Source organism: Cervus elaphus, chromosome 18 (assembly GCF_910594005.1).
Source record: "Cervus elaphus chromosome 18, mCerEla1.1, whole genome shotgun sequence".
Taxonomy (NCBI): Eukaryota; Metazoa; Chordata; class Mammalia; order Artiodactyla; family Cervidae; genus Cervus; species Cervus elaphus.
Genome location: NC_057832.1, coordinates 54,664,503 through 54,691,807, shown reverse-complemented (window position 1 = coordinate 54,691,807; position 27,305 = coordinate 54,664,503). Strand labels below are relative to the sequence as shown.

General features: G+C 40.9%; 2 protein-coding genes across 18 annotated transcripts in view; one reads left to right on the top strand and one right to left on the bottom strand.

Annotated features, from left to right (window-relative positions):
* KMT2E (lysine methyltransferase 2E (inactive)) overlaps nt 1–1,321 on the bottom strand; it is a 94,694-nt gene extending 93,373 nt beyond the window's left edge. For all 3 annotated transcript variants that reach the window (XM_043872121.1, XM_043872122.1, XM_043872123.1), the window contains exon 1: nt 1,188–1,321. The gene's annotated coding sequence lies outside the window, so the exon portion shown is untranslated. The remainder of the gene's footprint in view (nt 1–1,187) is intronic.
* Nucleotides 1,193–27,305, top strand: part of LOC122674080 (DEAD-box ATP-dependent RNA helicase 30-like) — a 40,406-nt gene continuing 14,293 nt past the window's right edge. The window contains exons 1-3 of one of the 15 annotated variants that reach the window (XR_006334884.1): nt 1,193–2,218; nt 24,256–25,087; nt 26,278–26,322. Coding sequence is in view for 3 of the 15 variants with exons in the window: in XM_043872143.1 (XP_043728078.1) it covers nt 1,193–1,772; nt 24,256–24,347 (672 nt within the window). In the remaining 12 variants the exon portion in view is untranslated. Of the gene's footprint in view, nt 2,219–24,255; nt 25,393–26,277; nt 26,323–27,305 lie in introns of those variants that run through there. The other 14 variants (XR_006334893.1, XR_006334892.1, XR_006334887.1 and 11 more) reach the window with 14 other exon arrangements.

Here is a 27,305-nt window from a genome sequence, read left to right as displayed (position 1 = left end):
CCGAGCTGATTAGATTACCACAACATCAGCCTGGGGCCGCCATTTTTAGAATCTGTAAAGGACAAAAGAGGGAAATTTCACTTTTTACCGGCCATCTAGGAGATTAAAGGAAAAAACCTGACTGTTTTCCAATTAGCTATTGATGTCTCCAGCCTAGAGCTGAATGCACCGCACTTAATTCTCTCCAAGGTCTCCAGAACTCCGAACACCTTATGTTATTCACATCTCTAAAAGGTGAGGGGAAACGGGCAAAACGGGGCTTACTCTAAAGCTAACTATAGCGATTTCCCCCTTGACTTTAAACTGTGTCGTTCGTAAGACACAGTCCAGCAAGAATGCATCTCTAAGGAGCTAAGGCCGATGGAGAGAGCCCTCCGGATTGTTTGCTCTCTCCTCCTCCCCTGTTTAGCACAGTGAACCGTTTGTTTCTCTTCTGTGTCTGCTGCCACAGTGTTTGTGCCAATCCCTTGGTCAAAATCAGCTTTCCTCAAATGTGCCATATTGTGGCTTCTAAGCCTCCGCTACAGTAAAGGGTGACGATAATGCAAGAGGGGAGGGGGCGGGGGGCAGCCTGAGACGGCTGGGTACTGGGGTGACCACCTCAGGGGCGGGTTTACCCTCTCCTGGAGAGGATGAGGAGCTGACTCGTTCTCCCACAAAGGGATATACCCAAGGCGTTCTTTCCACTCCCTTCATATTTACGAGAAAATTAAACCAGAGACTGCCAGGCGACAAATGGAAGCAGCAGAAGAAAATGGGGCCTATACGGGTTCCCAGCACCTGAACAAGATGCGGTAGAGGAAAGGGAGAGAGCTGGCAGCTCCTGGGACCACTTCGACACAAACCCTGCTAACAGTCACAAACCTACCTCCTTACCCAAGCGGCTCTAACCCGCTGCCGGCGACGAGTGCGCCCCCTCCCTAACTCCCACTCTCAAGGGGGTTTAACTGCCAGTTTCCCCTTCCCCAACCCTAAAACCCGCCATAATGCTCCCTTCCTAGTGAAAAGGAGGAAAAAGGATATATTCGAATCAAACAAGCAACGTCCAGCCCCCGCCGAGACACCTGAGTCAACGTCGACTCCCCCACACCGTAAGGATAAAGATGAGAAAGCCCCCTCCCCCTGGAAACACACGTCCCTCCACCCCGCAAACCCCAGGAACTCCCAAGAAGACGACAGGCACTGACCTGTGATGTTCACACACCAGACACCCGAACCCCGTTATTTGCTCGACCCCCAAGGAGTCTCTCCACACCTCCGCGGTCAGACGATCCCCCGACAGCAGCCACTGCAGACACAGGAGCCGGCTCCACACACCCCCTCCCCAAACAGCAGCGCTCAGCCTCTTCGCCAGCAACCGAGGAGTAGGGGAGGGGGCACAGAGACAGTCAGCAGGAACGCAGAGGCTATGGCGAGGCTGCTCAGAGTGTCTATGCCCCCTCTATTTGCCGCTTCCGAACTCAGGTACCGTCTCCGACTCAGCCCCCTGCGCCCGCTCAGTGTCACTGCCTCTCGCTCTGGGAAAATGGCGGCTGACGGCGGCGGCGGCGGCGGCGGCGGCGGCCGCGGCGGCGGCAAGTGCACGGGGCCCGCCCGCCCCGCTCCGCAGGGGCAGAGGGGGAGGGGACGAAGCTGCCCGCCGCCATTTTACTTTTGGGCTGCCGCCCGTCGTTGCCTCTCCACGGAGGCTCGAAGACAGCCAACTGGAGGCAGAGCGGTCGACAGAAATCTCCGTCTATTTCACAACAGATGCATTCAACAATTCACCGAAGGTTTGGGAAAGTTTCGGTATTTGATGGGATTGGTTCTTTATCCCCTTTCCCTGAGTAGCCCTCAAGTCTGGATATGGGTGAGCTTGGGCGCGACACTACTGGGTGGAAGGATGATGACTGTAGGCCTTGGAAAGACCCCCACCCTCCCCGCAAGCACTTTCTCCCACTCCCAAAACCACCTCTGTCCTGTTCTTTCCCCCCCCCCCTCCCCCCCCCCCCCCCCAGTCTGGCCTCCGGAGCGGGGTGAACTCGGTTAGGGTGTCACTCGACGCCCACTAGGGGCTGAGGCGGCTTCAGTGCGCAGGCTCCGAGCACCGGATAAAAGCGGAGCTGTTGAGTCCAGCGCCGTCTCGATGGAGGAGCGAGAAACGGAAGAGGTCGGGGGGAGAAGCAGCTGGAAAAATACAGCCACCGTCAGCGCCGCCTCCCTGCCACCGTGTATCGGGGTAAAAAGCTGTCGTTGCCGTCGGTGCAGTTGCCGTCGCTACCTCCTACTTCTTTGGCCCGGGGAAACGATTTCCCCGCCGCGGGATAATGTGTGGGGAGGGGATCGGGAATTCCTTTAGATGGCAGTTGACTAAACGGGGGAGGGTCAGACAGACGGTTATCGAAGAACAAAAGGGAAGGCCAAAGAATAAAGGGTTTCCCCAGTAAAATGACACGGTGATTGCGGTTCCTGTTTTCGGGGTCTTTCCCCGAAATGGCGGTTTCCGTCTTCTTGCTCCACAGCGACCCGGAGCGCTCGGTAAGCGGGGTGGGGAGAGGCAGAGGTGGTCTATGCAGCCAATCAGAGTCTGATGTGTTCTGTCGAGCGCGTCCTGATTGGCTAGCAGTGACCTCATGCTGCAGCAGCGGGTGGGGCCAGAGCCGTAGGGGGAGGCTGTTGCAAAGGCCGAGAGGGAGAGTGACGATGGTGTTCGTTGCTGCCGCGGCCGATTCGGAACACAAGCCGTGGCGAAGGGAATCTAAAGGCTCTTCCTTGACTATTTTCTCCTGTCCCTGCGCGAGGTGAGGGCCCCGGCTCGGCCTCTGCGAAACTTTGGGGCGCTGGCGCGGACGAGGAAACAAATTCTCCCGTGACTTTAGTAACTGCGTCAGGGCAAGATGGCGCTGGGTCTCCTTGGGGCGCGGGGGGAGAGGCACGTCCACCGTCGCCGCAGCGCATGTGACCGGGCTGCATTCCTGTGGGGTTTGGCTCAGACCCAGGCGGGGGCGGGGGAGGGGAAAGGGCTGGGGCGGAGTAGTCTGTGGTGCGGTCGGCGGCGGCGGCCTGAAGAGGAAGAGTTGACTGAGGGCGCTTCCCCTCCCCCATACTGCTTAACAGCTGCGGCTCGCTGGGGAAAGCCCCCCGAGGGACGCTCCTGATGGGGCTGTGACGGCTGTTGGTGAAAAGAAAGGCTTGTCGCCCTGTTTCTTATCTGCCTTTCTCCTTACGAAGTATACTTACGTAAGGTGGCAGGTCCCTAATGTGGGAGCTGGAATCAGCCACGAGTCGGGAAAGGCCACTGGACTGAGTAGAGTCTAGCTGCTGGGCCACAGCGCTGAGGAATATCGATTAATTTCTGAGAAAACTTAAGTTTCCAGGTTCGAATAGCAAAATAATCTTTAAGTTTGGAATCAAGTGTAAAAAGCGTGATGATACATACCCAGGAACACTTGTAATTTCCTGAACGTTAAAAAGAAATCAAGGAGTATACCATCTGAAGTTTGAGGGCCCTTTTCAAACTTGTCGCTTCTATCTGTATTTACTTTCTTCCCGTTTTCACCCTGTCTGTATATCCTACAAAAATGTTAAATCCTATCTGAATTTTTTTTTTAATTTAGACGTAATTAGTAATACAGAATAAAAACTGCTAGTATTGTAATATACATGAAGTATTTATTTACAGGTGTTTTCAGTATTCTTGGTCTCCTGTTGTTTTTCTGTTGTCCTCTTAACTGTGGTTTTTAAAAATAAAAATGAAATTGTAATCATTTTTGGTAACTGTTCTTCATTAAGATTCCTGCACCATTATGAAATATTAAAACTTGCTTCTTTAAATCACTTTTGTATAAATACGAATTTTAATTTTAGTATTTGAAACTTTGCTAGGTGAAGATTTCCAGCAGCTCAAAAGTTCTTATGGTCAATATTAGCAGATTAAGTAGGGAAGTCTAATTTTATTTTTTTATTGTTCCCACTTGCCAAAGTAGTATAGCAGCCATTAACTGAACTAGAGAAGAAAAGGGGCTTCTCACCTTGGGTGGTGTTGAGTGAGAGCTGGGAGTTATTCAACAAAGACTTTTCCATCTAAAACCTGACTTGCTTTTTTACTGAAGATCTATATTTGGTGCTGTGAGAATGTTTGTTGGTCCTACAAAGATAAGTTTAACCTGGAACCAAGGTTGAGCTATTTCCTTAGTCTTTGTTGTAGACTTGGTAGTTTGAAAACAAGATTGAATTTTTAATGCTTTAGTACAAAGATTTTAAAGTTAAACTTTTTTGTCCACTCTCAATATAAATTGGGCTTTTTTTCCTATAAGAATTCTTGAGTAATTTCAGGGATCTATATTACATATAAGTAAATGTCTCATTCCCCTTAAAGGAATTTTCTTCTGGCTTAGAAAAGAGGGAGTAAATATGAAGTCAGTAGATTTAAATGTAATTTTCAAAATGTTATAACTTCACTGTGCCTTAATAATGAAAACAGGCCATATTGCAAGCTAATGGAACCAAATCCTTGTGCTTTTAATCCATTTGTGTCCTCACTGTTCCTGATTGCCAAATCCATGAACATATTTAGCTCTAATTTTTCTTTACTTTCCTGTGACTCTTGAAATAGTACTTGCAGTTACTTGTCTTTGTCTACCTTCTTGCATTTTATGTTCTCCCTCGACAATTTCATTTGTGCCCATTCTCTAATTAAACATCCAAATTTTCATGTCAGAGCTGCAGATGCAGTGTTCAGGTTTACCAGGGGCCACAGGCTTCCTGAACTCATTAAAAAAAAAAAAACAACTATACTTGGTACTTGATCCCAAACTGTAGCTTTCAGACTAAATCAACAAGCCAAAAACAAAACGCCCTCTTTTGACTCTCAGAGTTTGAGTAGAGGTAAAGGGCTGATGATGCTCAGCAGCAAGGTTTCCTCCCCTTTCACGTGTGAGATGGGGAGGGGAGGCTGCTAATGGGACAGAGAGAGTGCTGCCCCCACAAAGATGGGAAAACAGCAAATGGCCTTAGTATTTTTTAACGTTCATATTTCTCACCTATTAATGGACATTTTAACCTACAAACTTCAACGATATCTGAACACCAGAAATTATTTGGGTTTTATAGTCCCTTGATATACTTGGTGCTTATCATGTAGTACTGCTTGCTCTGATATAGATAAACCCAGTAAGTACTGCCCTTATGTTTTTGTCACTTGTCATTTTATGTGTTACTGTGTCAGCCACTAGCAGCTATATGTGTTTTATGTATTATAAGGTTGGCATTCCAATAATAGGGCTTATTAAAATGATATGTAAAATGAAGCCCTGCAGGAAATCAAATTTGAGCTTTTAGCATAAACACTGATAAGCCTTCTGTCTTAAAGCTTTTGGGATTTTTGAATAGTCGTTGTCTGTTAACTTTATTTTTTGACATTTGCTGAAACTAAATTCATAGTAAAAAAAGAAATCATCTTAATTACATGTGACTTTCAGTAGATTTTGTTTTTATATAAAACTCCTCTGCTTCACCTCTCCCTGATTTTAATGGCCTTTAAATGCAGAATGAAAAGGTTTATATCTGAGAACTGAGTTGAAACCATTAAATACACCTTAAAATATTATAGTTAAACAACATAACACAGTTTGCTTAGTTTAACTTCCTGGGGGTGGGTGGGCACAGATTAAGTGCTATCTTATTCTCCCTGGGCAAGGTGTTTGTGTTAGCACTAAAATTCGTATTTGCAAGTGTTGGTCAAAAAAACTTTGCAGGGTTGTGGATACCTTAGGTCAAATTGATGTTTTTCTCTTAAGGAGAGTTAATAAGTTTGTTCCTCTAAGTATCTAAAAGAAAGTTACCTGCTCTCTGCTATTGAAAAAGATCAGGTCCATAGTCTCTTCCCTGTTGACTTGTTTATGTTTAGTTCAAGTTTAAAACATCTGTAAATACGGGATTTCACCTGGAAACTAGAAAAATCATGTTCTTCTATCTACATGAGGCAAATAGGAAATAGCAAAAACTTACAGACCCCACCTTCTCTGAGTGATCTAGGAAAAGTATTTTATGCCTTTTTTTTAATGCCATTTTTTTCTTTAGTGCTTATGTTTGCCATAAATTCTGCTTGTTTCAGTGTTGATCTTGCACTTATATTTCTTACAAAAGAAAACTGGGTTTGGGGTTTTTTGTTTCTCCTTTATTATATGCATACACCTTAACAGAAAAGGACATGGTCAACATTGTGTTTTTGAGGTACAGAATATACCTTCAGTAAACAATCTTTTATATGGTGCTGGTTCTATTAAAAGTAATTTGGTTATGGACCCAGGGTAAATGGTATTTCATACAACTGAAAATTAAACCAAGTTATATTGTGTGATAATTTATTTAAAGGGATTATATCACTTTAATATATTTTATCCTCAAAAGTATTTATTTTTAAAGGTGATGGTAGTTTAGTCACTAAGTTGTGTCTGACTCTTGTGACACCATGGATTCACATGAACTTGTCAGGCTCCTCTGTCCATGGGATTTCCCAGCAAGAATACTGGAGTGGGTTGCCATTTCCTTCTCCAGGGGATCACTACCCAGTGATCAACCCAGGTCTCTTGCATTGCAGGTGGATGCTTTACCAGATGAACCACCAGGGAAGTACCCTCTCAAAGTACGTTAATATTTGTATCTTAGATTTAAAACCATATTATGGTTTTCTCTCTGCAATTGCTTTGTTCTTGGGACAGACTGGAACTCTAGCTCTAAGTTCAATCAAATAATTTACATTCCTAACATATTTAGGGCTTCCCTGGTGGCTCAGACGGATGGGAGATCCAGGTTCAGTCCCTGGGTTGGAAAGATACCTTGGAGAAGGGAATGGCCACCCACTCCAAGAGCCCACCCTGTTCCTCTGTCCGTGGAGAGTTCCACGGACAGAGGAACAGGGTGGGCTACAGTCCATGGAGTCACAAAGAGGTGGACACAATGACTAATACTTTTCACACCATATTTAAGATACATGGAAACATGGAAGATAATTCCTAGCTCTTATATTTTTCAGTTCGGTTGACAAGATAAACTCCTTTGAAAAATTATATATGACTGAAGAGATATTCTACCCATAACATAGAGGTCAGGGGTTCACTTGTACCATCTTTGAACTTTAAATGACTAAAAGTTAACTAGTTCCTCTTCTCCACAAACTCAGCCTTTTAAGTAAGTTTTATCTTAGGAAATAAGAAAACACTATATACAACTGTTTGCATTTATAACATTTTGTGAAAGTTCTTTATTATGTGCTCCAGATGTGGGTGGTGGTATATAACCTATAGTATGTGATTCCTTAGAATATACCTCTTCAAAACTCCTTGGTCTATATGCTAATTCCCTTTGCTAGTTGCTACTCATGTCCTTCCTGTTTTTATTAATTGCTTTTTTCTGCTGCTTGTTTCCCAGTGTTCTGTCCACAGTCACCTTTTGTTGTTTAGTTGCTAAGTTGTGTCCAACTCTGCGACCCCTTGGACTGGAGCACACCAGGCTCCTCTGGCCTCCACTATCTCCCATAGTTTGCTTAAATTCATGTCCATTGAATCACCTTTACACAATCAATTCCCACCCTTTTACCTATTGATGAACTCCAGAATCGTCTCTGAACTCAATTGGAACTGCTAAATATCTCACCCGTCTCTGAACAAATTCAAAACTGACCTTTTTTCTCTTAGCTTTTCTCCTTTTGTTTCCTTTTAATGGTTCTCCCCTTCTAGGTAAATTTATATAATCAAACATTTTTCCAATCAGTCTTTTTTGCTTAAAACACTCAATTAGTTTGCCACATTTGAGGATCAACCTATGGCATGCAACGTCCTTCATGTGTCTCCGGTTTATCTCCAGAAAATGAGATATTCCCTTTTCTTTGTTAATTCTGTGTCTGTCACACTGTCCTGTCATGTTCTTCTTTTCCGTTATAGTTTATGAAATATTGGTAGGCAGTGTCTCATCTTTGTGGCTAAAGTGCAGAGTTCCTGGCATATAACAGGCACTCAGTTTTGTTGCAGGAATAACATAATGTGCTCTGATGCTAACTGCCTGAACATTTTGCCATAGCATGTGTTTATCATAATGATAGCAAGTCAGTTGGATATATAAATGGATGGAAAATGTTCTGGTTCATTCTATACCATCATGTTACAGAACTTTTGGGGTTCTCCCACCCACCCATCCATTTATCACCTATTTTGCCAGTGTTTTTAGTCCTCAAATCTGCTTTCTGCCACCTCGTCCTCGTCACTTAAATATTTGTACCTGTTTGTACAAGCTAGGGTTTCCCTGGTGGCTCAGTTAGTAAAGAATCTGCCTGCAATGTGGGAGATCTGGGTTCGATCACAGGGTTGGGAACATCCCCTGCAGGAGGGCATGGCAACCCACTCCAGTATCCTTGCCTGGAGAATCCCCATGGACAGAGAAGCCTGGCGGGCTGCAGTCCATGGGGTCACAAAGAGTCGGACACGACTGAGCGACTAAGCATAGAATAGGACTAGTCTGTATTCTGTTAATTTATAATCTGGCTTGGGTTTGGGCTTCCCCAGTGACTCAGATGGTAAAGAATCTGCCTGCAATGTAGGAGACCTGGGTTCAGTCCCTGTGTTGGGAAGATCCTCCGGAGAAGGGCATGACAACCCACTCCAATATTCTTGCCTGGGGAATTCCATGGATAGAGGAGCCTGGTGGGCTACAGTCCATGGGGTGCCAAAGAGTCGGACACAGCTGAGCAACTAACGCTTCGGGATTAAGCCTTGTAGGTTTGTATTGTAAGCATTCAACCAGGAGCCCGTTAACAGGTAATGTGCTTTGTAGAGGAGATTGAATTTTTGAACTAGGAGGGACAATGTGGATTTCAGTAGTGGATGGGGTAGGAGCAGTGAAACAATGCATTTGCAATCAGTATGGCTTTAGGTGCAAAGGCAAAGAACAGGAGTAAAGAAAATATGTTCTAAGTATAAGAAACCTGTCTGACTAGTCTTACATGAAGTACACCGAGAGATGAGACTGAAAAAGAGGGTGGACTGGAACCAGATTATTTTTTTTAATCTAGAGTCCTTTTATCAGTGAAGCTCAAGCCATTCTCTCTTCTTTCTCTTTTATTTTGAGGAAATAGTTTCAAAGAGGGAAATTACTGACTTGTCTCACAGAGGTCCTCAGGGACTTCACAGGGACCCAGATATTGCTTACTAACTCCAAATTGAAAACTGGACATTCAGTAAAGAGTCTGTCATGTAACATTTTAGATACCAGAGTCATAATTTGTAAATGTTCACAAGTAGCTAAAAACATCAGAACAAGCTAAGAATGAATACCATTTATAAGGGATCTTAACATCTGTGGGGCAAGGATATGGAGGGACAGCTGTGCTTAATCTGTCACGTGAGCTAGTGTTATCTTTGCCTTTGTGCTGTGTCTTACAGAAATTAGTTTTTAGTGATAGAGACTTGGTTTTCATTGTCTTTTTACAAGTGAGGAAATATCCATCAAGATAACTTGGATTTAAGTACTTCATTTTTCTAGGTATGAACAAATTTGATCATGTTTTCTTTTTTCCTTAATTTTTAAGTGAATCCTAATCAGTTAGTGCTTAAAGAAGTCATTCATGTTTGTTTTCAGTATTTTATGTATCTTTGTCTTGCTCCTACGTGATCATTAACATAGAGTAGACACTTAATTTTTGGTTCCCATTCTTGCTCTCTTCCCCCTTTTTTCCAACCCTTTTGTATTCTCCAGACTTCCCTCTTGATTACTCACTTGATTAATTGCGGTTTCTGTAGTTAATGTAACAATGTATACTGTTGAAATATGTGTATCAGTGTGATCTAAATTTATCCTTACCTCTGTAGGCAAGAAATAATACAACAAGTCAAACTTTGGTATTCTTGAAGCCCTCAGCCTCTGTAAAGATGACCAGTTAAATTGATGGGGAGATTAAGACTTTCTTAAAATTTCCTCACATTAAGTTATAGAGTAAACTGAGCTTTAATTGAAGTTCGGTAGTAGATTACTTCTTAATTCATACCTTTAGGTCCAAATAGCTTCTCTGAAATAAAAAACAAAACAGAAAACATTGAAAGAAGCAGAGGTTTATGTCATGAAAATCAAAATTTCATGATTATGAAACTATAATAGCTATGGCATAGTTATTTCTGTGTATCCCTACCTTTTTTTATCAGCCAAATGGGAATTATCAAATTATCAAATTCCCCATTATCAAATGTTCAAGGATAAGGTCTAAATTCTGACCGGAATTTAATTGGAGACTTAGATCAAAGTGAAAAAAATTTTTAAGGTAAATTCTTTGAACAAATGGCTAAGTTTTCTGAACCAGGTACTTAGTAAAATCAACTATTTGTGGAAGCGAAGCGACTGCTTGCTTTTCTATGCATAACCTTTTTTTCTCCCACCAGCCCTTGCCATCATGTGTTCCAAAAATACTAGAAATAATACTTAGGTTATGTCTTCCATTTTTCAAACAGTAAAACAAATCATATGTTCCTACTGGAATAAATGTTACATTTATAAATGCAGTTTTTTCCTTGCTATGCATTTTTGTGAAATAACAATTTGTGTGAAATTAAAATATAATCATTCTGAAATGAATCGGCAATGTAAAATGAAGGAATCAGATTATAAAATCAAATGAGGTAAGGCTTAGAAGATGGAAGAGGATAGTTAAGCATTCATATGTGGATTTTTAATTTCATTCTTTGGAAAGGAATTCTCAGTGAAAAGAAGATCTTCATATCAATCATAAAATTTGGTATTTTAGAACTCAGTAATTAGAGCCAGACCAGCAAACTTCTTAGAATTTGGGGCCCCAGAATGATCAGGTGAAGGTAAATGTGTTAAGGTATTGGTCCTCTTTAGATTGAGAGCATAAGGAAGAGTTTTGACATCACAGGCTATTTTGACTTAAAGTATGAACTTGAAAGTAGTTTCATTGTTTAGAGTTTAATTATTCATTCCCTTGCAGCCTCTCCCTCTCACTGGCAGAACTTAAATCCTTGCTTACTCATTCTGTTACTATGCATCAAAGAGGCATTGTGTACCCAAAGTTGTTAAGCTACTTGGAAGAAAGGTACTTACAAGAACAGGGTAATTATTAGTCATAATAAACTGTCTTTGTAGAGATACATGGGTAACTCCCTTATATATTAGTAGCAGTGAGCAACTAGATAGCTTCCCAACAAGCTGGTTAGATTTGTTCTAAATGAAGGACTTCTGCCTCATAGTCTAGGTCTAATGTCTTATAGGAGCCTAACAGAGTCTTTGTTTTGAAGATAGGATAACAAAATTTAGGACAGATCAATGTGTGTCCATAAATCTCTAAGATATGAATCAACAAAGCAAAATAATCATGAAACTTGTAGGGATTTTTGGTAGAACGCAGCAATTCAATTCGGTATGTATGAGAGACAGACTAAAAAGAACTAGTTGGCAGGGGTTTCAGTTCAGTTCAGTCGCTCAGTCATGTCTGACTCTTTGCAACCCCATGAATCACGGCACGCCAGGCCTACGTGTCCATCACCAACTCCCAGAGTTTACTCAAACTCATGCCCATCGAGTTGGTGATGCCATCCAGCCATCTCATCCTCTGTTGTCCCCTACTCCTCCTGCCCCCAATCCCTCCCAGCATCAGGGTCTTTTCCAATGAGTCAGCTCTTTGCATGAGGTGGCCAAAGTATTGGAGTTTCAGCTTCAGCATCAGTCCTTCCAATGAACACCCAGGACTGATCTCCTTTAGGATGGACTGGTTGGCTCTTCTTGCAGTCCAAGGGACTCTAAAGACAGTTCAAAAGCATCAATTCTTCAACGCTCAGCTTTCTTCACAGTCCAACTCTCACATCCATACATGGCCACTGGAAAAACCATAGCCTTGACTAGACAGACCTTAGTTGGCAAAGTAATGTCTTTGCTTTTTAATATGCTGTCTAGGTTGGTCATAACTTTCCTTCCAAAGAGTAAGCGTCTTTTAATTTCATGGCTGCAGTCATCATCTGCAGTGATCTTAGAGCCCAAAAAATAAAGTGTGACACTGTTTCCACTGTTTTCCCATCTATTTCCCATGAAGTGATGGGACCAGATGCCATGATCTTCAGTTTTCTGAATGTTGAGCTTGAAGCCAGCTTTTTCACTCCTCTCTTTCACTTTCATCAAGAGGCTTTTTAGTTCCTCTTCACTTTCTTCCATAAGGGTGGTGTCATCTGCATATCTGAGGTTCTTGATACTTCTCCCAGCAATCTTGATTCCAGCTTGTGCTTCTTGCAGCCCAGCACTTCTCATGATGTACTCTGCATATAAGTTAAATAAACAGGGTGACAATATACAGCCTTGACGTACTCCTTGTCCTATTTGGAACCAGTCTGTTCCATGGCCAGTTCTAACTGTTGCTTCCTGACCTGCATATAGGCAGGGGTTTAGGCCTAATCAAATACACTATAGAGTTGCTAGATTTAGTTGTCTAAATAGCAACACTGTCATTTTTCTTTTTTTTTTTTCATTTTATTAGTTGGAGGCTAATTACTTCACAACATTGCAGTGGGTTTTGTCATACATTGACATGTATTTCAAAAATAGTTACTAACAGCAAATAAGGACAGGGTCTCTTGATTTTAGAAACTGTTACTTTGAAAAACTTACTGCTGCTGCTTAGTCCCTTCAGTCTGTCCAACTCTGTGTGACACTGTGGACTGCAGCCTGCCAGGCTCCTCTATCCATGGGATTCTCTAGCCAAGAATACTGGAGTGGGATGCCATTCCCTCCTCCAGGGTATCTTCCCAACGCAGGGATGACACTCAGGTCTCCTGCGTTGCAGGCAGATTCTTTACCACTGAGCCACCAGGGAAGCCTGAAAAACTTGCTGCATTGTTCTTACTCTCTTTTTGCTGTGGAATAATGAAAAATAATCCAGAATTCATTTGGGATTATTATTTGTGAATCATTCATGTTATCTCAACTCTCATTTTGTGACAAGTCAATCCTGGAAGTAGACAAATGTGTAAAAGGATTATAAAATTAAAGAATCCATTTCAGAGCATTGTATACTACAAAGAAAAGGTAACAAAAACATGAAAATTTATAGTTCATAGGGCATTTGTATATTGTGTGTGCTTTCACAGAAATGAGGGTAAAGGAAATAAAGTATAATGGTTTCACTGGTTCTCTCTGGGTTGTATGCTTACAGATGAATATTCTGCAACAGACAAGTATTCCCAGAAAGCATTTTTCTTCAGAGTTGTTCTAGTTTGTAGTGACAAGGCAAAATGCTTGTATATTATCTTTAGAAATAGGATGCAAACAGTATGATCTACAACTTGTCAAAACCCAGGAACCATCTCTCATTTCAACATTTGGTGTCTGTTATGTCCATAAGTATGTCCATTATTTTTTGGTTCACCTCCCCTTGTCTTTGTAACCACTGCCACTATTTTAGCTCAGACCTGGCATAGAGTAGCCTACTCTAAATATCCGTCAAATAAATGAGTATATATAAAACTGTGTAGTGATATAGCTTACTCTGGCTTTAATCTTGCCCCTTCTAATCCATCTAACATCCTTCAAAGTGATTTTACTAAAATGTGAGTCTGATCTTACTTGAAATGCTTTAAAGGAATCCATGCTCCTAGAGTGGCATAAAGGAAGGAACTCTGTGACTTGGTGGCTTCTCCCTTTTTTCCAAAGATCCAGTTGCTTTTCCTTTTGCTTCCACCCATATTACTGCTTTCAGTTCTCCAAACTTGTTCTGTCAGACCTTTCTTTTGTATCATCTCTTCATGGAATATTCCTACTCTACCCGCTTCTGAATGCATCCTTCAGTTCAAGTGTTCTTTTCTCTCTCAAGCTTTCTCTGGTGCTCTCCCAGAAGTCTGTTGTTATTTAAATTCCATGTACCCTTTACCCAGTTCTGTTAATGTCATAGCAGTTTGTTATAATTGTTTAGAATCTCCACACCCTGCTAGAATGTGAGCCCTTAAAGGGCCGTGTTTAACTTGCATTGTCTCTCTCAGATAAATACATAGTCCCTGCATTAATTCCCAGGGCATAGTAAGTGCTCAAGTAAATGTTTTAATTACTTAGGTCTCTTCTCTCTTTGTTGTAAGTATGAAACTGCAAAATAGCTCCTAAACTTTAATTGTGAAGAGAAGTAAAGATGAATTTTTGTAGTGAAAAGCTAGGAAAATGGTAATGGTTGTGCCCAAGAGCAAAGCCACTCTATTTGGGGGTGGAGGTGGATGAATAATTGAACATCAACTCTATCTTTCCTAGTACTCTTTGTCCATTGCAGATAAAAGCCTCCTCAAAAAAAAGTGTTCAATTGTGTTGATCAAATTGAAAATTCTGTCCAACCTCTGGTATTTGGTTATAAATTCTTATTTTTCAGGTTAAACTTGCCTTTCCATAGCAAAATAATAATAATAAGATAACTGTACGGGTACTTTTGCTTCATTACATTAGAAAAAGGAACCTTTCCATTGCAAACTTTTCTAAACTGATCAGCAGCCCTATTAACAGGATAAAATTTCAGGACTAGATTCTGGTATCTCATTTCAAAAGAATAGGCATGGTCCCACAAATAATGAATGGAGATCATAAATGCTTACCAATAGGCAGCAACAGTCCTAGGGACTAAACATCCCAAAATGGCTTTGATAAAAAAGTACATGTTTGTCTCTGCACAGAAGGATCCTTAGTCTGAATTCTTATTAATTAGTTTACAATCAACAGAAGATATTGTTGATATTCGTTTTTATAAAGTTGAATCTAGTAAAGTGTTGACCAGTCCCTTCCACAAAACAAGCAATTTTATAATCTTCAGGCAGGTTTGGCACTGTTAAAAAATTCTAAGATTTGTAACATTTTTATAAGGTGATACATTCTGTTATACAGATCCTGACAAATTCTTTTCCTTCTTTTCCAAACTGTTAGGTGAAAGTGCTACATGAAAACTGGTAGAAATATCATCACACATTTAATTCAGGGCAGACTTAAGGTTGGTCACCCATTTCTAACAACTTAATTGATTTTTCATTGAAGACAAATTCTTAATGCCCACGGTCATACTCATGGCTACCAAGCCTTTAAAAAAAAAAAAAAAAAAAAAAAAACTTAAAGAAATTAGCTTCTCTACTACAGGCATGTTAAAATGTTGCATGTCAGTAGTTCCCAAGCTAGTTTGACTACTATAATTATCTGGGACGCTCACTAACTATGCATTCCAGGACTCCACCCCAGTTCCCCCAAACAAGTTATTATGTATCATTCGTAATTTTCTTAGAATGTAGCAATTCCATAAGAACCACAGTTGCTGAAGTCCTTAGTGTGACCCAGGAGTCTGCATTTTGCAGAAACTTTTCATGCTCAGGCACTTGCCATGCAGGTACCAGTTTGATAAACACTCACATGGAAGGAAGCATTCCACTAAAATGTGTCTATAAAGCTACAGTGCCAACAGTTGTTCCCCATTCCCTATTTCTTTTTTGGAGAGCTCTATTGTACCTCCAACCTAAGAAGCCTGGGGGTACTATTGGCATGAACCGTTTAGTTTCTTCTTGGAGGTTTCTTCAGAATAGCGACATAATTTGTTTCCTAAAAAAATTGTAATGTTCTGATGGACTTTTTTCTGTAGTAGATAAGGGCCAAGTCTTGTTAGCCTGGAATCAGTCTGTCTTTTAGGAGTGCTTAGGTTTTTTGTGAAAAATACCTTATTTATACTCTTTTAATATACAGGAGCATTTTAAATGGGGAGGAGCTATCAGCTGTTACTTTAAACATAGTGACATTTCATCCTACTACTTTTACAACTAACTTTTCGGAGATATTTAGACAATGATCTTTCAACCAAGGTTACTGTTTTCTCTTAAAGGTAAAAGCAGGAACTTGAAATCCCAGAAGTGCAACTCAAGAGCAGAAAGAAGCATTCTTTCATTTAATATTAGTAACTTAAGAGTAGTAGATTTTAAGAACTTTAGATATCATGAGTTAGGACTTAAGGACCCACTTCAACATAAAAAATCCAGCCCCAATACCAGTAAATATTCTCATCATATAATTCCACATGTATCATGTTCACCAAGCAGCTTTATGCACACTATTAGACTTCCTGTATAATAACCTCCTTGAAGGAAATTACTGGCTAAAGAGATAATAATGTGTCTTTTCTTCATAAACTGATAAATGAACTTTTTTTCAAATACACCTGCTCCTTGGTTACTCTGTCTTCAGTCCAAAAGATACCAATTTGCTTATTAACAAGAACAGGTTTTTTGATCTTACATTTAGATTGTTAAATTAGTATTCTTTTGACTTAAGTTATTTATAAATGCCAAATATAAAGAACTACAAATGACTTGAGCAAATCCATAATACAGCATATGGAGATATATATATATATGAAAATATAGTAAATAGTATACCAAGAGTTTATGCTTCCATCAAGCTGGTAATAAACATTGTGTGTGGGTGTGTGTAAGGGAGAGAGGGAGGCTGTTTCTGAGAATGCTGACATCTTTTAGTCTTGATATGGTCACCATGTTGTCCAGAGGATTAATCTGGAATAGAAAATGTAAATTTAACTTACTCTAGATCAGAATTAAGCTCAAGGTGGTCTTTGCCTGCTGATTGTGCCAAACTAATTGTCTTGGCAGTGTTTCAGTGGATACTGGGTAGGGACAGTGGGAGTTGCATTCATAGGCATCACTGTTTAGATGATGAGGCATTTGGCTATCTTAAAGAGTCATAGTTACTCCTTATCTTACCCTCACTTATTTCTTTTTGATTTGTAATTAACTTTTATTGGAGTATAGTTGATTTGCAATATATTAGTTTCAGGTGTACTACAAAGTGAATCAGTTGTAAATACACATATATCAATCTTTTTAAAATTCTCTCCACATATAGGTCATTACAGAGTGTTGAATAGAATGCCCTGGTCTTTATTATCTATTTTCTATAAAGTAGTGTGTATATCTCACTTAATGGAATTTTTTAACCTTTTTTTCCCCCAAATTAAGGCATAGATTTGCCTCAAATGGGAAACCTAAGTGGTCATGTCATTAATTATGGGATTCTTCAACTTGAAAAGCAAGATGACATAAATGCATTTAGAATGCATGGATAAGATATTTTGTGGGGTGAGAAGGAAAGAAAATTTTTTTCAGATGAGTATATTCCAATACATCCTGCCTAATAAATTCAAGTCTGAAGGGACAAATGGGGTGTGGAATTGAGTCCTTCCAACATTCCACTATGTTGAGCATTATTCCTGTTCAGAGAGGCAGTGAGGGAATTTGTGAGTTGCTGCAGTTAAAAGGAATGTGCCATACAAGCACCAAAGGGCAGAGAGAAGGATGGAGTTACTGTTCTTAAGAAGATGACTGAGTTTACAAAAGTGCCAAATACATGAACAAGAACACATTGTAAATTCCTCTCAAACACTGTCTATGAGAGTAGGTACATCTGTGGGCTCTCACAGTGGTCAGTCCTGCTCCATGCAGCATAGCATAGCAGATGTTAGCAGAGATGGACGGAACTCAGCCTAAAAACGTCCAATATACAGTGTTACCTCTCCCTGCCTCTTTATGCATGCATTAGTTTGCCCAGCAAGTGACTGGCTTCTGTTTAAACAGCCTCAGTGATACTGGACATCTCTGTGGTCAGCTCTTTTTTCCTCTGCACCTCTGGAACTGAATACATTATTCCAAACTGGTTCTGTCCCACAAAACATGATGAGTAAAATGAGGAACCGGATAGGTAGGTGGCAAACAGCAAAAGTTATTTGGACATGTAACTCATTTGTAAGTAGACTAACCAAGTAAGCAAGAACTACTGGAGAAATTTAACCTCAATTTTTTTTTAGATGTTATTTTAAAATCAGTTCAGTTCAGTCACTCAGTCGTGTCCGACTCTTTGCGACCCCATGAATTGCAGCACGCCAGGCCTCCCTGTCCATCACCAACTCCCAGAGTCCACTCAAACTCATGTCCATCGAGTCGGTGATGCCATCCAGCCATCTCATCCTCTGTCTTTGGGAATATTCAAAAAATAACTTCTATTATGTTACTTACTAGAATTACAGCAAGTTTCAGAAGCTATTTGAGATAAAAGATGTTACTTGTAAAACTAAAATTATACACATAGTATATAATTGTACACATTACAGTAAACTTAAATCTGTTTGAGTTATTTCTTCATAATCATTGAATTTCTTTTTCCCTAAAGTGTGAGTATATTTAACACATGCTATATTAATTGACCAAACAAGCACTTGGTGATATTTTCAGGTGCCAGAAAGCATTATGATGAAGACCATGTTGAAATAAATATTCAGCCAGCACTTGTAAGTTACTGTGACCGTACATGCTTGCATGAAGTTGAGGTTTATCTACCCTTTATCCCATTAAGGACTAGAGTAAGACTAGGCAAACTATAGCCAGCACTGCCCAGCACTGCCTGTGTCTTTATAGCTGAGGAGTTAAGAACGTTGTTTATATTTCTGAAGTGTTATTGTGGGGGTGGGGACACCCTATTTGACTGACACTGTGGTTTGAAAAGCCTAAAATATTTCCTTTGTGACCTCCCTATAGAGAAGAAAAAAAGAAAAGATTGTGGATTCCTGAGCTAGAGCAGTTAAAGTATTCTGAACTTAAGACTTCTGAAAACAAATAATGCTCAAATGGTAACCGGTGAGCCAGAGAGCCTGCTGGTCATCAAGGGATCAGTTGGTACACAGAAAAGGAAGCCAGGTTAGCCAGGAGGTCAGACTACACATACCAAGAAATGGCTAAGGAATAGACAAATAATTATATACCCTGTGTCTGAGCCAGTAGATGGAATAATATGCTGTGATTAAAATGAATTTATAATAACATTTAAAAAATGTTCTTAATATATTTAAATTATTAGTATAATGCTTTATACCCTATATTTTAGTGATATATAGGAAGAAAATACAGGAAGTATGCACACACAGTGCCTACTTCTTGTGTAGGGGTAGGGGTTTTACTTAGTCCTCTGCCGAGTGCTGCGTAGTCGGTCATACAACAGCATTCTCTGAAGTATCATGTTGTTGTTGTTGTTTAGTCAATCAGTCGAGTCTGACTCTGTTGCAACCCTGTGGACTGGAGCACACCGGACTCCTCTGTCCATGGGATTTCCCAGGGAAGAACACTGGAGTGGGTTGCCATTTCCTTGTCCAGGGGATCTTCCCGCCTCAGGGATTAGACCTGCATCTCCTTCATTGCAGGCAGATTCTTTACCGCTGAGCCACCAGAGAAGTATAGTGTTGGCACTACCCGTATTTTAAAGAGAAACAAGCTAATGCGTTAAGGAAATTTGTGAGTCAGGGCCTGAATCATGCTCAGTATTCAAAAATAATTAATTAATGGGATAGGTGACATTAATAAATGGAAAACAATTATTTGTCTTCTCATTAGGAAAGTAACCTTCAAATATGGCACTAACCAAGTAAAAGTTTTAGTGCAGTGGAACCACAGATTACTATGAATACTTTATTACTTGACAGACTACTAATAAAGTTAATTGAATTTTAATAAGCATTGTCAAGATTTTCTTTTGAAATGATAGACTCTTCAGTGAAGTGTTGGCATTTTATAAAGCAATTAACAAAGCTGTATTGAACCTAAAAATTGGTCACCAATTGTACATCCTATGTGTAATTGCCTTCCTTGGGCAGCCTCTAACATATTAAAATTTAAGACAGAACTGTGCACTTAATCACATTCACCAATAAGAGAATTTAATTTACTTCATGAGGCATTAATACATAATATATACTGACAGTTTCACAGGGGGGACTGAGTAAGAGGTTGAAACTGCAAAAATTACCCTATAAGATTTTCTTCTAATTGTAAAATACATACATGAGGTCTGTTATGTTAAATTTTTAAAGTGTTCAGTACCGTAATGTTTCTCCTAAGCTTTTTTTCTTTCTGCTGCTTATTTTCCAGGTGCCCTGTCTTTCTAATAATGTCTTCCTCTAAGTCATCTTTCATTTTGCAGAATAATTTAGCACTTGTTGGCAATATACAAACTTAGCAAGTATATTCTCATACTTGTTTAGGAAGTAGCAAATATCATATTGCATGTTCTTCTACCTTGTGGCACTGATCTTAGTACAAGGTCCCACTGGGTTGAGGACTGGTAGTATCAAGAACGCTGTAGCCGCTTGTCACAGATGGACACAGCTATAAAAGCAGCAGCATCTGTCTGATATCTTTGAGAAGTGTCTCACTGGATTTACCTGACTAAATTTTTTTTTTTGCAAAGAGAGACAGATGTTTATTTCTTCTAAGGGCCCAGAGTGAGACAGCTTGAATACAGTGTTTATAGTCACTGGCTAGTCACTTTTATTTTTTTTTTCCCATTTATTTTTTATTAGTTGGAGGCTAATTACTTTACAATATTGTAGTGGTTTTTGTCATACATTGACATGAATCAGCCATGGAGTTACATGTATTCCCCATCCCGATCCCCCCTCCCACCTCCCTCTGGGTCTTCCCGGTGCGGCACTGATTTTACCAAGTATTTGGCAAGGTGTGGCTGTGGTACAGGACCTTTTTATTTCACAACTTAATTCAGGTCCTTGGCCTGCAAAGGTCCACTTCAGTGCTTTCCCTCAACCCCAGGCCCTTGGTCGGCAATAAAGTAATAAAGAATTGTACATTTTAATCATAAATAGGTGAAAGAGAGCTTAAATTAGTTTAATAAACTTGGCATACATTATCTCTGAGCCTAAAACATCTTGAATAAATAACAAAGCATTTGTACAAACTGGTTTTTCTATAAAAAGGCCACATTTCCATCCAGCACATTTTATTTGGCTGTGTTCCTTTCCTATAATAGGACAGAGCTTCCAGAATTCCAAAGCAAATTTGCACTTTCGCATAAATTACTGTTTGGTGACTGTCATGCCTCTATAGATATTTTCTACCTGATTGTATAAAATACGGATAGCTTGAGATTAACCGGAGAAATTATCCCAAGCAACCATGATGTATTTGCTTTTTAAGCCAGTAGTACTTAAATTGGGGATTCTGGGTCAAGCTATAGCAGAATTAACTGTGGTGCCTGTTTTTGACAACCTACCAAGTTAAAATCAAATCAGTCCTGTATTTTGAAAAGGTATACTCGAGAAAATTAAACCTTTTTTGAGGTACTAAATTTCAATGAAGAGTTTGTCTCTTAAAATACAATTATGAGAAAGGATACCATAATACAGGCTCCTCACTTATGAGATGTTTTACGAAACCCGGATTAATATTTTAATAAGACTTCAGGAATGCAAATATTACAGGCAACAGCTTGAACAGTTGTAAATAGTGTGTTTGAGCAATCATGGTTTTTTAAAGGAGCTGTGAATTTACAGTGCAATCCTATGAGGAAAGAAGGGAGAGAAAATTGCTATTTTCAGCTGCACACAGATGAATTAATTGCATCACAGCTGAGATTTGATAGTCCCTCTCCTCTTTATTCTTGTTGAACAGGAAAACTGCATGATTAACTTGATGTTTAAAAGAAAAAGATACTTTAGGATGTCAGAGAATAATGAAAACACTTTCAAAGATTAGTTGTGGAGGCAGGAGAAAAGGATTTTGCCTGGCCAAATGAGTTTAAATATTATAACAAGGAAATTAGTAATATTTAAGAAAATTGGTTATCTAAAAGGAAGTTACTTGTCTGCACAGTAGGTTTACCATAAACAATCTGATACTGCTAACCTTTGGTAGGCTTTAAAAAAAACTTTTTACAGTTACATTTGTAATCTGTGAACCCAACCATTAACTGGAAAATAGTCGAGGAGAATTCAGGTGCAAAAAGCAAGATCTTTGTACATAGGGAATACAGCTTCAAAACACCTCCAGAATGTGGATTAAAGTAGTTCATCAGAATCCTTCCTTTTCTTATGGCGTTTCATGGAACCAAATTATTTTGGGCTAAGATTGTTTCAGGCTCCGAGAAAAAAACTTAAATGACCTTTAGCATCAGTTTCTTCCAGAGATACTCCCCTAGATCCCAAATAGGCAGATTCCTAACCAATTTTGTGCCATGACTTTTGACAGCCCCATGAAGTGAAGTGGTAATCGCACAGTCGTGTCCTACTCTTTGCCACCCCATGGACTGTAGCCTGCCAGGCTCCTCTGTCCATGGGATTCTCCGGGCAAGAATACTGGAGTGGAATACCGTTTCCTTCTCCAGGGTCTTCCCAACCCAGGGATTGAACCCTGGTCTTCCGCATTGCAGGCAGATTCTTTACTATCTGAGCCACCAGGGAAGCCCCATAAAGCCTAAGAATTCTCAGCATGCTGTAAATGTGCATTACAGAGTGCACACACGACTCTCTGCCGTCCTGAGGCCTTTAGCTACTGTTACCCCAGCACCCCTTTCTAGCTTGGGACAGCCTCTTCCCTCAACAGACCCTGGAGAAACCAGCTGACTTCAAAGTGGAGGTGAGAAGCCACAGTGAGGAACTTTAGTTGGAAACGTTAACAGAAGTTAACCCTCTTCAAAGTTGGACCAATCAAGAGGGAGGAGAGGTTCTGTCGTCCAGTTTTGGCCTTTTGTGGAAATAGGCCCTTTCACTGTATATATATGATAAACGGGCTTAATCATACAGTGGACACACCCAAGATCCCCTTTCTCTTCATTCAGAACTCGTAGCTCCTGGTGGGATGGAACTTGCCCTCGTGAACTTTACCCAGCCGTCCAAACATTGGCTCCCCGTCTGGAAGAGGGAGCTGTGGGTGGTTGCGCAGCAGATGCAGCAAGCTCGTGGCTTGGCCACCTGCCCGAGCGAGTCGGGGCCTGGCGCGCTCGTCCAGGCAGCCGGCTGGCCCGCGCCGAGAAGGGCGTAGCCGGGCCGCTGGCAGCGTCACATGGGCACCGCCCTCGCGGCGGGGGAGGGGCCGGGGTTGGCCCCGGAAAGCGGCTCTTGCCTCTCCAGAGGCCCGCCGCCCCTCCGCCGAGACTGCCAGGCTGCCGGCAGCCAGCAGTTCCACGGGGTCGGAGGAGAGGGCAGGCCGCGCAACCGCTGCCCGGCTGGAGCTGCCGCCCCACCCGCGACGTCGCGGAAGAGCCTCAAAAACGCACTTCCTCCGCGGCCGAGCCCACTTCCGCCCAGCGTTTCCTGGGGCCCCGGGGCCCAGAGCCTTAGCCTTTTCGGTGTTCAGTGTCCTAGTCGCACACTTTAAGGTCAGCTTCTCATTCCTTCCAAAAAATATATAATGTATCTTACAACTTGCCGCGGTGCACAAGGCTCAAACTGAACCTGGCCGCAACCATTTTCGGAAATACTGGTAGCTGTTAGTCTGTCCATTGTCCTACGTGCCGAGTGGAAATGACTGTGCATTATGCTCTGCTAGAGGAGGCCAGAACGATAATGTCCCTGCCATGGGAAGGATCTGTATTTGAATTCTGAGGCCCCTGTCACCGCTTACCAGCTGTGTCCAAATTTAAAAGAATGTCGCTGAGTCATTTGTTGATGGATCAAATGAGGTAAAACATACAAATCCCTTAGCATACCTGGCATAAAGTTGTATCTAGCATAAAGGCTAAGTATAAATAAGGAAATGTATAAAATATTTATCGAGCATCTATTTGTTCAGTAATATGTTGGTTGTGTTAGGTAAGGCTTCTCCCCGTCCCCATACGAATGGCCTCCTCCCATCTGAAGGAGCTGGTGTTTCTTAGTATCTTACCAGCTCCCAGGCATCCTTCAAGCTCCTGGTTCTGAAGAAGTTTCTGTTCGTATTCAACTTGACCGTTATTGCAGAGCTTAGTACCGGATGAGTATTTTGTAGGGATGGTAGACAAGCCTAGGTATGGTATGATTGTAGCACCGTTCTGTTTTTATTTCAGAGAAAAAATGTACTAGTGGTAGTAGATAGGCTTCCTCCCAAGTACATTTTATGCTGCTGACTGACAACAAACCGTAATACTTCCCAACCCGTGCCCCCTACAATTTGGAGCCAGGTGCAGATTGGAGATGGGGTGGTGAAAAAAGATATAAACAAAGATGCTAGATTTTTTTTGTTAGTTGCACTAATGACACTAGCAGATTTTTGTGCTGCTTGTGATAATTTATAAGCATACAAAAATTATTTTCCACCAAAAAATTGACAAACTCCAAACTTGTGACTAACTCATTCATGATCCATTTGATCTTGAGATGTTGAGGAGTAAATAGAACTTTTCTAGGCTGAGTTGTTAACTTGTTTTGATTGATTTCTGCATTCCCAGCAGGACTCTTAAGTCCTTGCCGCTTCAGACACTATTCTCACTGCTGCATATCTAAGACAAGATCTTCAAATATCACAATTCCTACTGTGGAGTGAAATGGTCTTATCTTCACGCTGGTTAAAGAGGTGGAGTTTCCTTATACTTTAGAACATTTTGTATGTAAGTTACACTACAGTTTTTTTTTTTAATGACATTTTCAGTGCTTAATGACATGGAAGGATGAGCATCATGTATAATTTGATGAAATCCCATATACAAAGTAATCTCATTATTGTAAAAAAAATTAAATGTTATGCAATGCTGAGTTATTCCTCTCTTAATATGGGGAAATAAAAGTTACTTTGTAAACTGGGGTGGGTTGCTGTGCCCTCCTCCAGGAGATCTTTCTAACCCAGGAATCGAACCTGCATCTGTTACCTCTACCTGCATTGGCTGGCAGGTTCTTTACCACTGGCACCACCTGGAAAGCCCATAAAGATAAACAAATAATGTCAGTTTGATAAATCAAGAAATAGAAACATAAACATTATTTAGGAATCTGGAGTTACCTCTCAAAGATGTTGCCTCTTGAGGTTAAGAATGGGGTGGTGTTCCTTTTAATTTTAAGCTCTTGGATGTAAGGTGGGGTATTTCTTTTCTTTAAAAAGAAAATGCATGATTTACTTTGCTAAATAAATTAAAAAAAAATAAAATATCTCCGTGTTTAATTTTTAAAAATTTATTTTCATCCAGATTAACCTACCCTTTTCCAGGTTACTCTTCACCACTCAGCTTGCAGAGCAAAGAGAAATTTGAAAACCCAGCTGAAAGGCACTTTGAATAACATCAGTATCGGGTAGAGACAAATTATAAATTGCTGAATATAAAGCACGAGGGTTTTTCCTTTCTTTTAATTGTGGGGCTAGAAATACAACTGTTTAATTGTCCTAAACTGCATCACACTCTTTCTGGGATGGCCTTCTGGCTTGAATCTTTACTGGTTATATGTTTTGTTGCACTATGGGAACTATATTAGCAAAACAGTTCTAAAGTCACAGTTGTGTATTTGGCGCCCTCTAGTGCAATTTTTAAATGACAAAAGCATAGTTTATCTTTGCTGAGCTGTTAACTGGAAGAGAATAAAATTTAAATTTCAATCTACCTTCCCAGTGTGACTGATCTTGCTTTTTTCCGACATGCGCCAAGACTGACCCCCCCAACTCTGTGTCTACGTGTTATTTCCTAGTCATGACATTCACTAGGCTGTGACCTTGCACTAACTAGTTCCTTAATCTCTGCACTTCAATTTCCTCATCTGTAAAATGAGGATGATAATCATAAGAACACTAACATGAATGCCCTGCACATATTAAGAACACAATAATTGCTAGCTATCTTTCTTTTACACTTAATAGATCAGTCAGTACTAAACATACTTAAAGATAGTAATTGATCTTGACTCATAATCTGCTAGTTGGGGAATGTGAAGAATGCTAATGACTAGCTTAAAAAATAAAGAATAAAAGCCTAGATGTGATTCTCCTCTCTGGTCCCATCTTACTGAGTCAATTCATGCCAATTCTGAAGTCTGGAAGCGTGGTAGATATCTGCATCCCTATTTCTTAAAGGGTATATAATTACAGGCACTGTACATTACTTCTAACTCTCAAAACTACAATCTAGTTAGGCAAAGGATATTATCCCCATTTTCCAGAAGAGAAAATAAGCCCTAGGTCATCCAGATAAATGTCAGAGCCACACTTCCAACTCGAGTCAGCCTCTAGAGCCCATGGCCTCAAAGGGCATCAGACATACTTTCCAAAGGGAGAATGCTAAGTTATGTAGTCTTCAGAAGTGCAAGGAAAATCTTGCAACTCCCTTCAGGCATTCAGTCATCAGTTCAGAGGATTCTTCCTGTCAAGAAAGCCCATCTATCTAGCCCTGCCATAATGATATTTTTTTTTTAGATCCCTGATGGTTCACATTTGCTTGGCAGCTTGCAGTTTTCAAAGATTGGCCCATGGGGTATCTCATTTTCTATTCCAGAAAGGTTTTTGCACTCATCGTCCACTGAACCTCCAAGCTGGGGCAGTAAGTTCTTCCCTGGCAGAAGATTGCAGCTGCTTTGATTTACCCTCCATGGAATACACTGCACACCCTAAGCCTTACAGCTGGGAACACAGATCTGGCCATGCAAGCATATAAAATAAACTCTGATGGGGAGAGGTGTTCACACTCGCATCAGCTTGGTCACCCCACGTTGGGCAATGAGCTCTCTCACTGGAAGCCGTGCTACAGAATCAAAGGCGGGGTCTTGGCTATCGAAACCACATTCAGCAGCCCTTCAATCAGCCAGGCCTCCCCAACATACGTGCTCACTTGCTTGGGGCAAGTATATGATCATGTAATTGCTTTTCCTCTCTTACCTTTTCTCCCATCTTCCCCTCACTCCCAACTCCCTCTGGTCCTTAAAAACTTCCTCCAGGTTTACACCTTAACCTCTTTGTTCGGATCCCAGTGAATGCCTAGGCTTGTGTGGGTGCAAGGTTATGAATCAGCCATAGACACAGGCCTGGGGGATGGGCCTCCTGGAATGTAGAAGGGCCACGAGTTGAAAACAAATGAACCTCTTTTATCCCAGTGGGATTTTGGTTGTTTTCTAAGCCTGCTGTTCAGCAGGGCACTTCACCAGAAGCTACAGTTTCTGGATCTTTTAGACAGCATGAGCACTAACAGCAGAGCTGCCCACATGTGTGTCCTCTACAAGAATTTCAGCAGAGCCTGGGGGCCTGGGAAGGTTCTCTTTTAAACAAGCCTCAGTTTCTTCCTTAGGAGAACAGACTTTACATTATTTGAAAAGTAGCTTAAAAGTATATCACTCACCATCATTTTTTACATAATGAGAAGTTCACAAAATGATAGAAGGGGTCAGATTTGAGAGATCTGACTATAAATTTAAGAAAAATAAAATCCTGTTCATTCTCAATTATCTGTGCTGGTGGAAGGAAGCAGGAGACAGAATTCCAGTGCTACATCAATACACTGTTCATTTCTATTGGTTTTACAGGGCATTT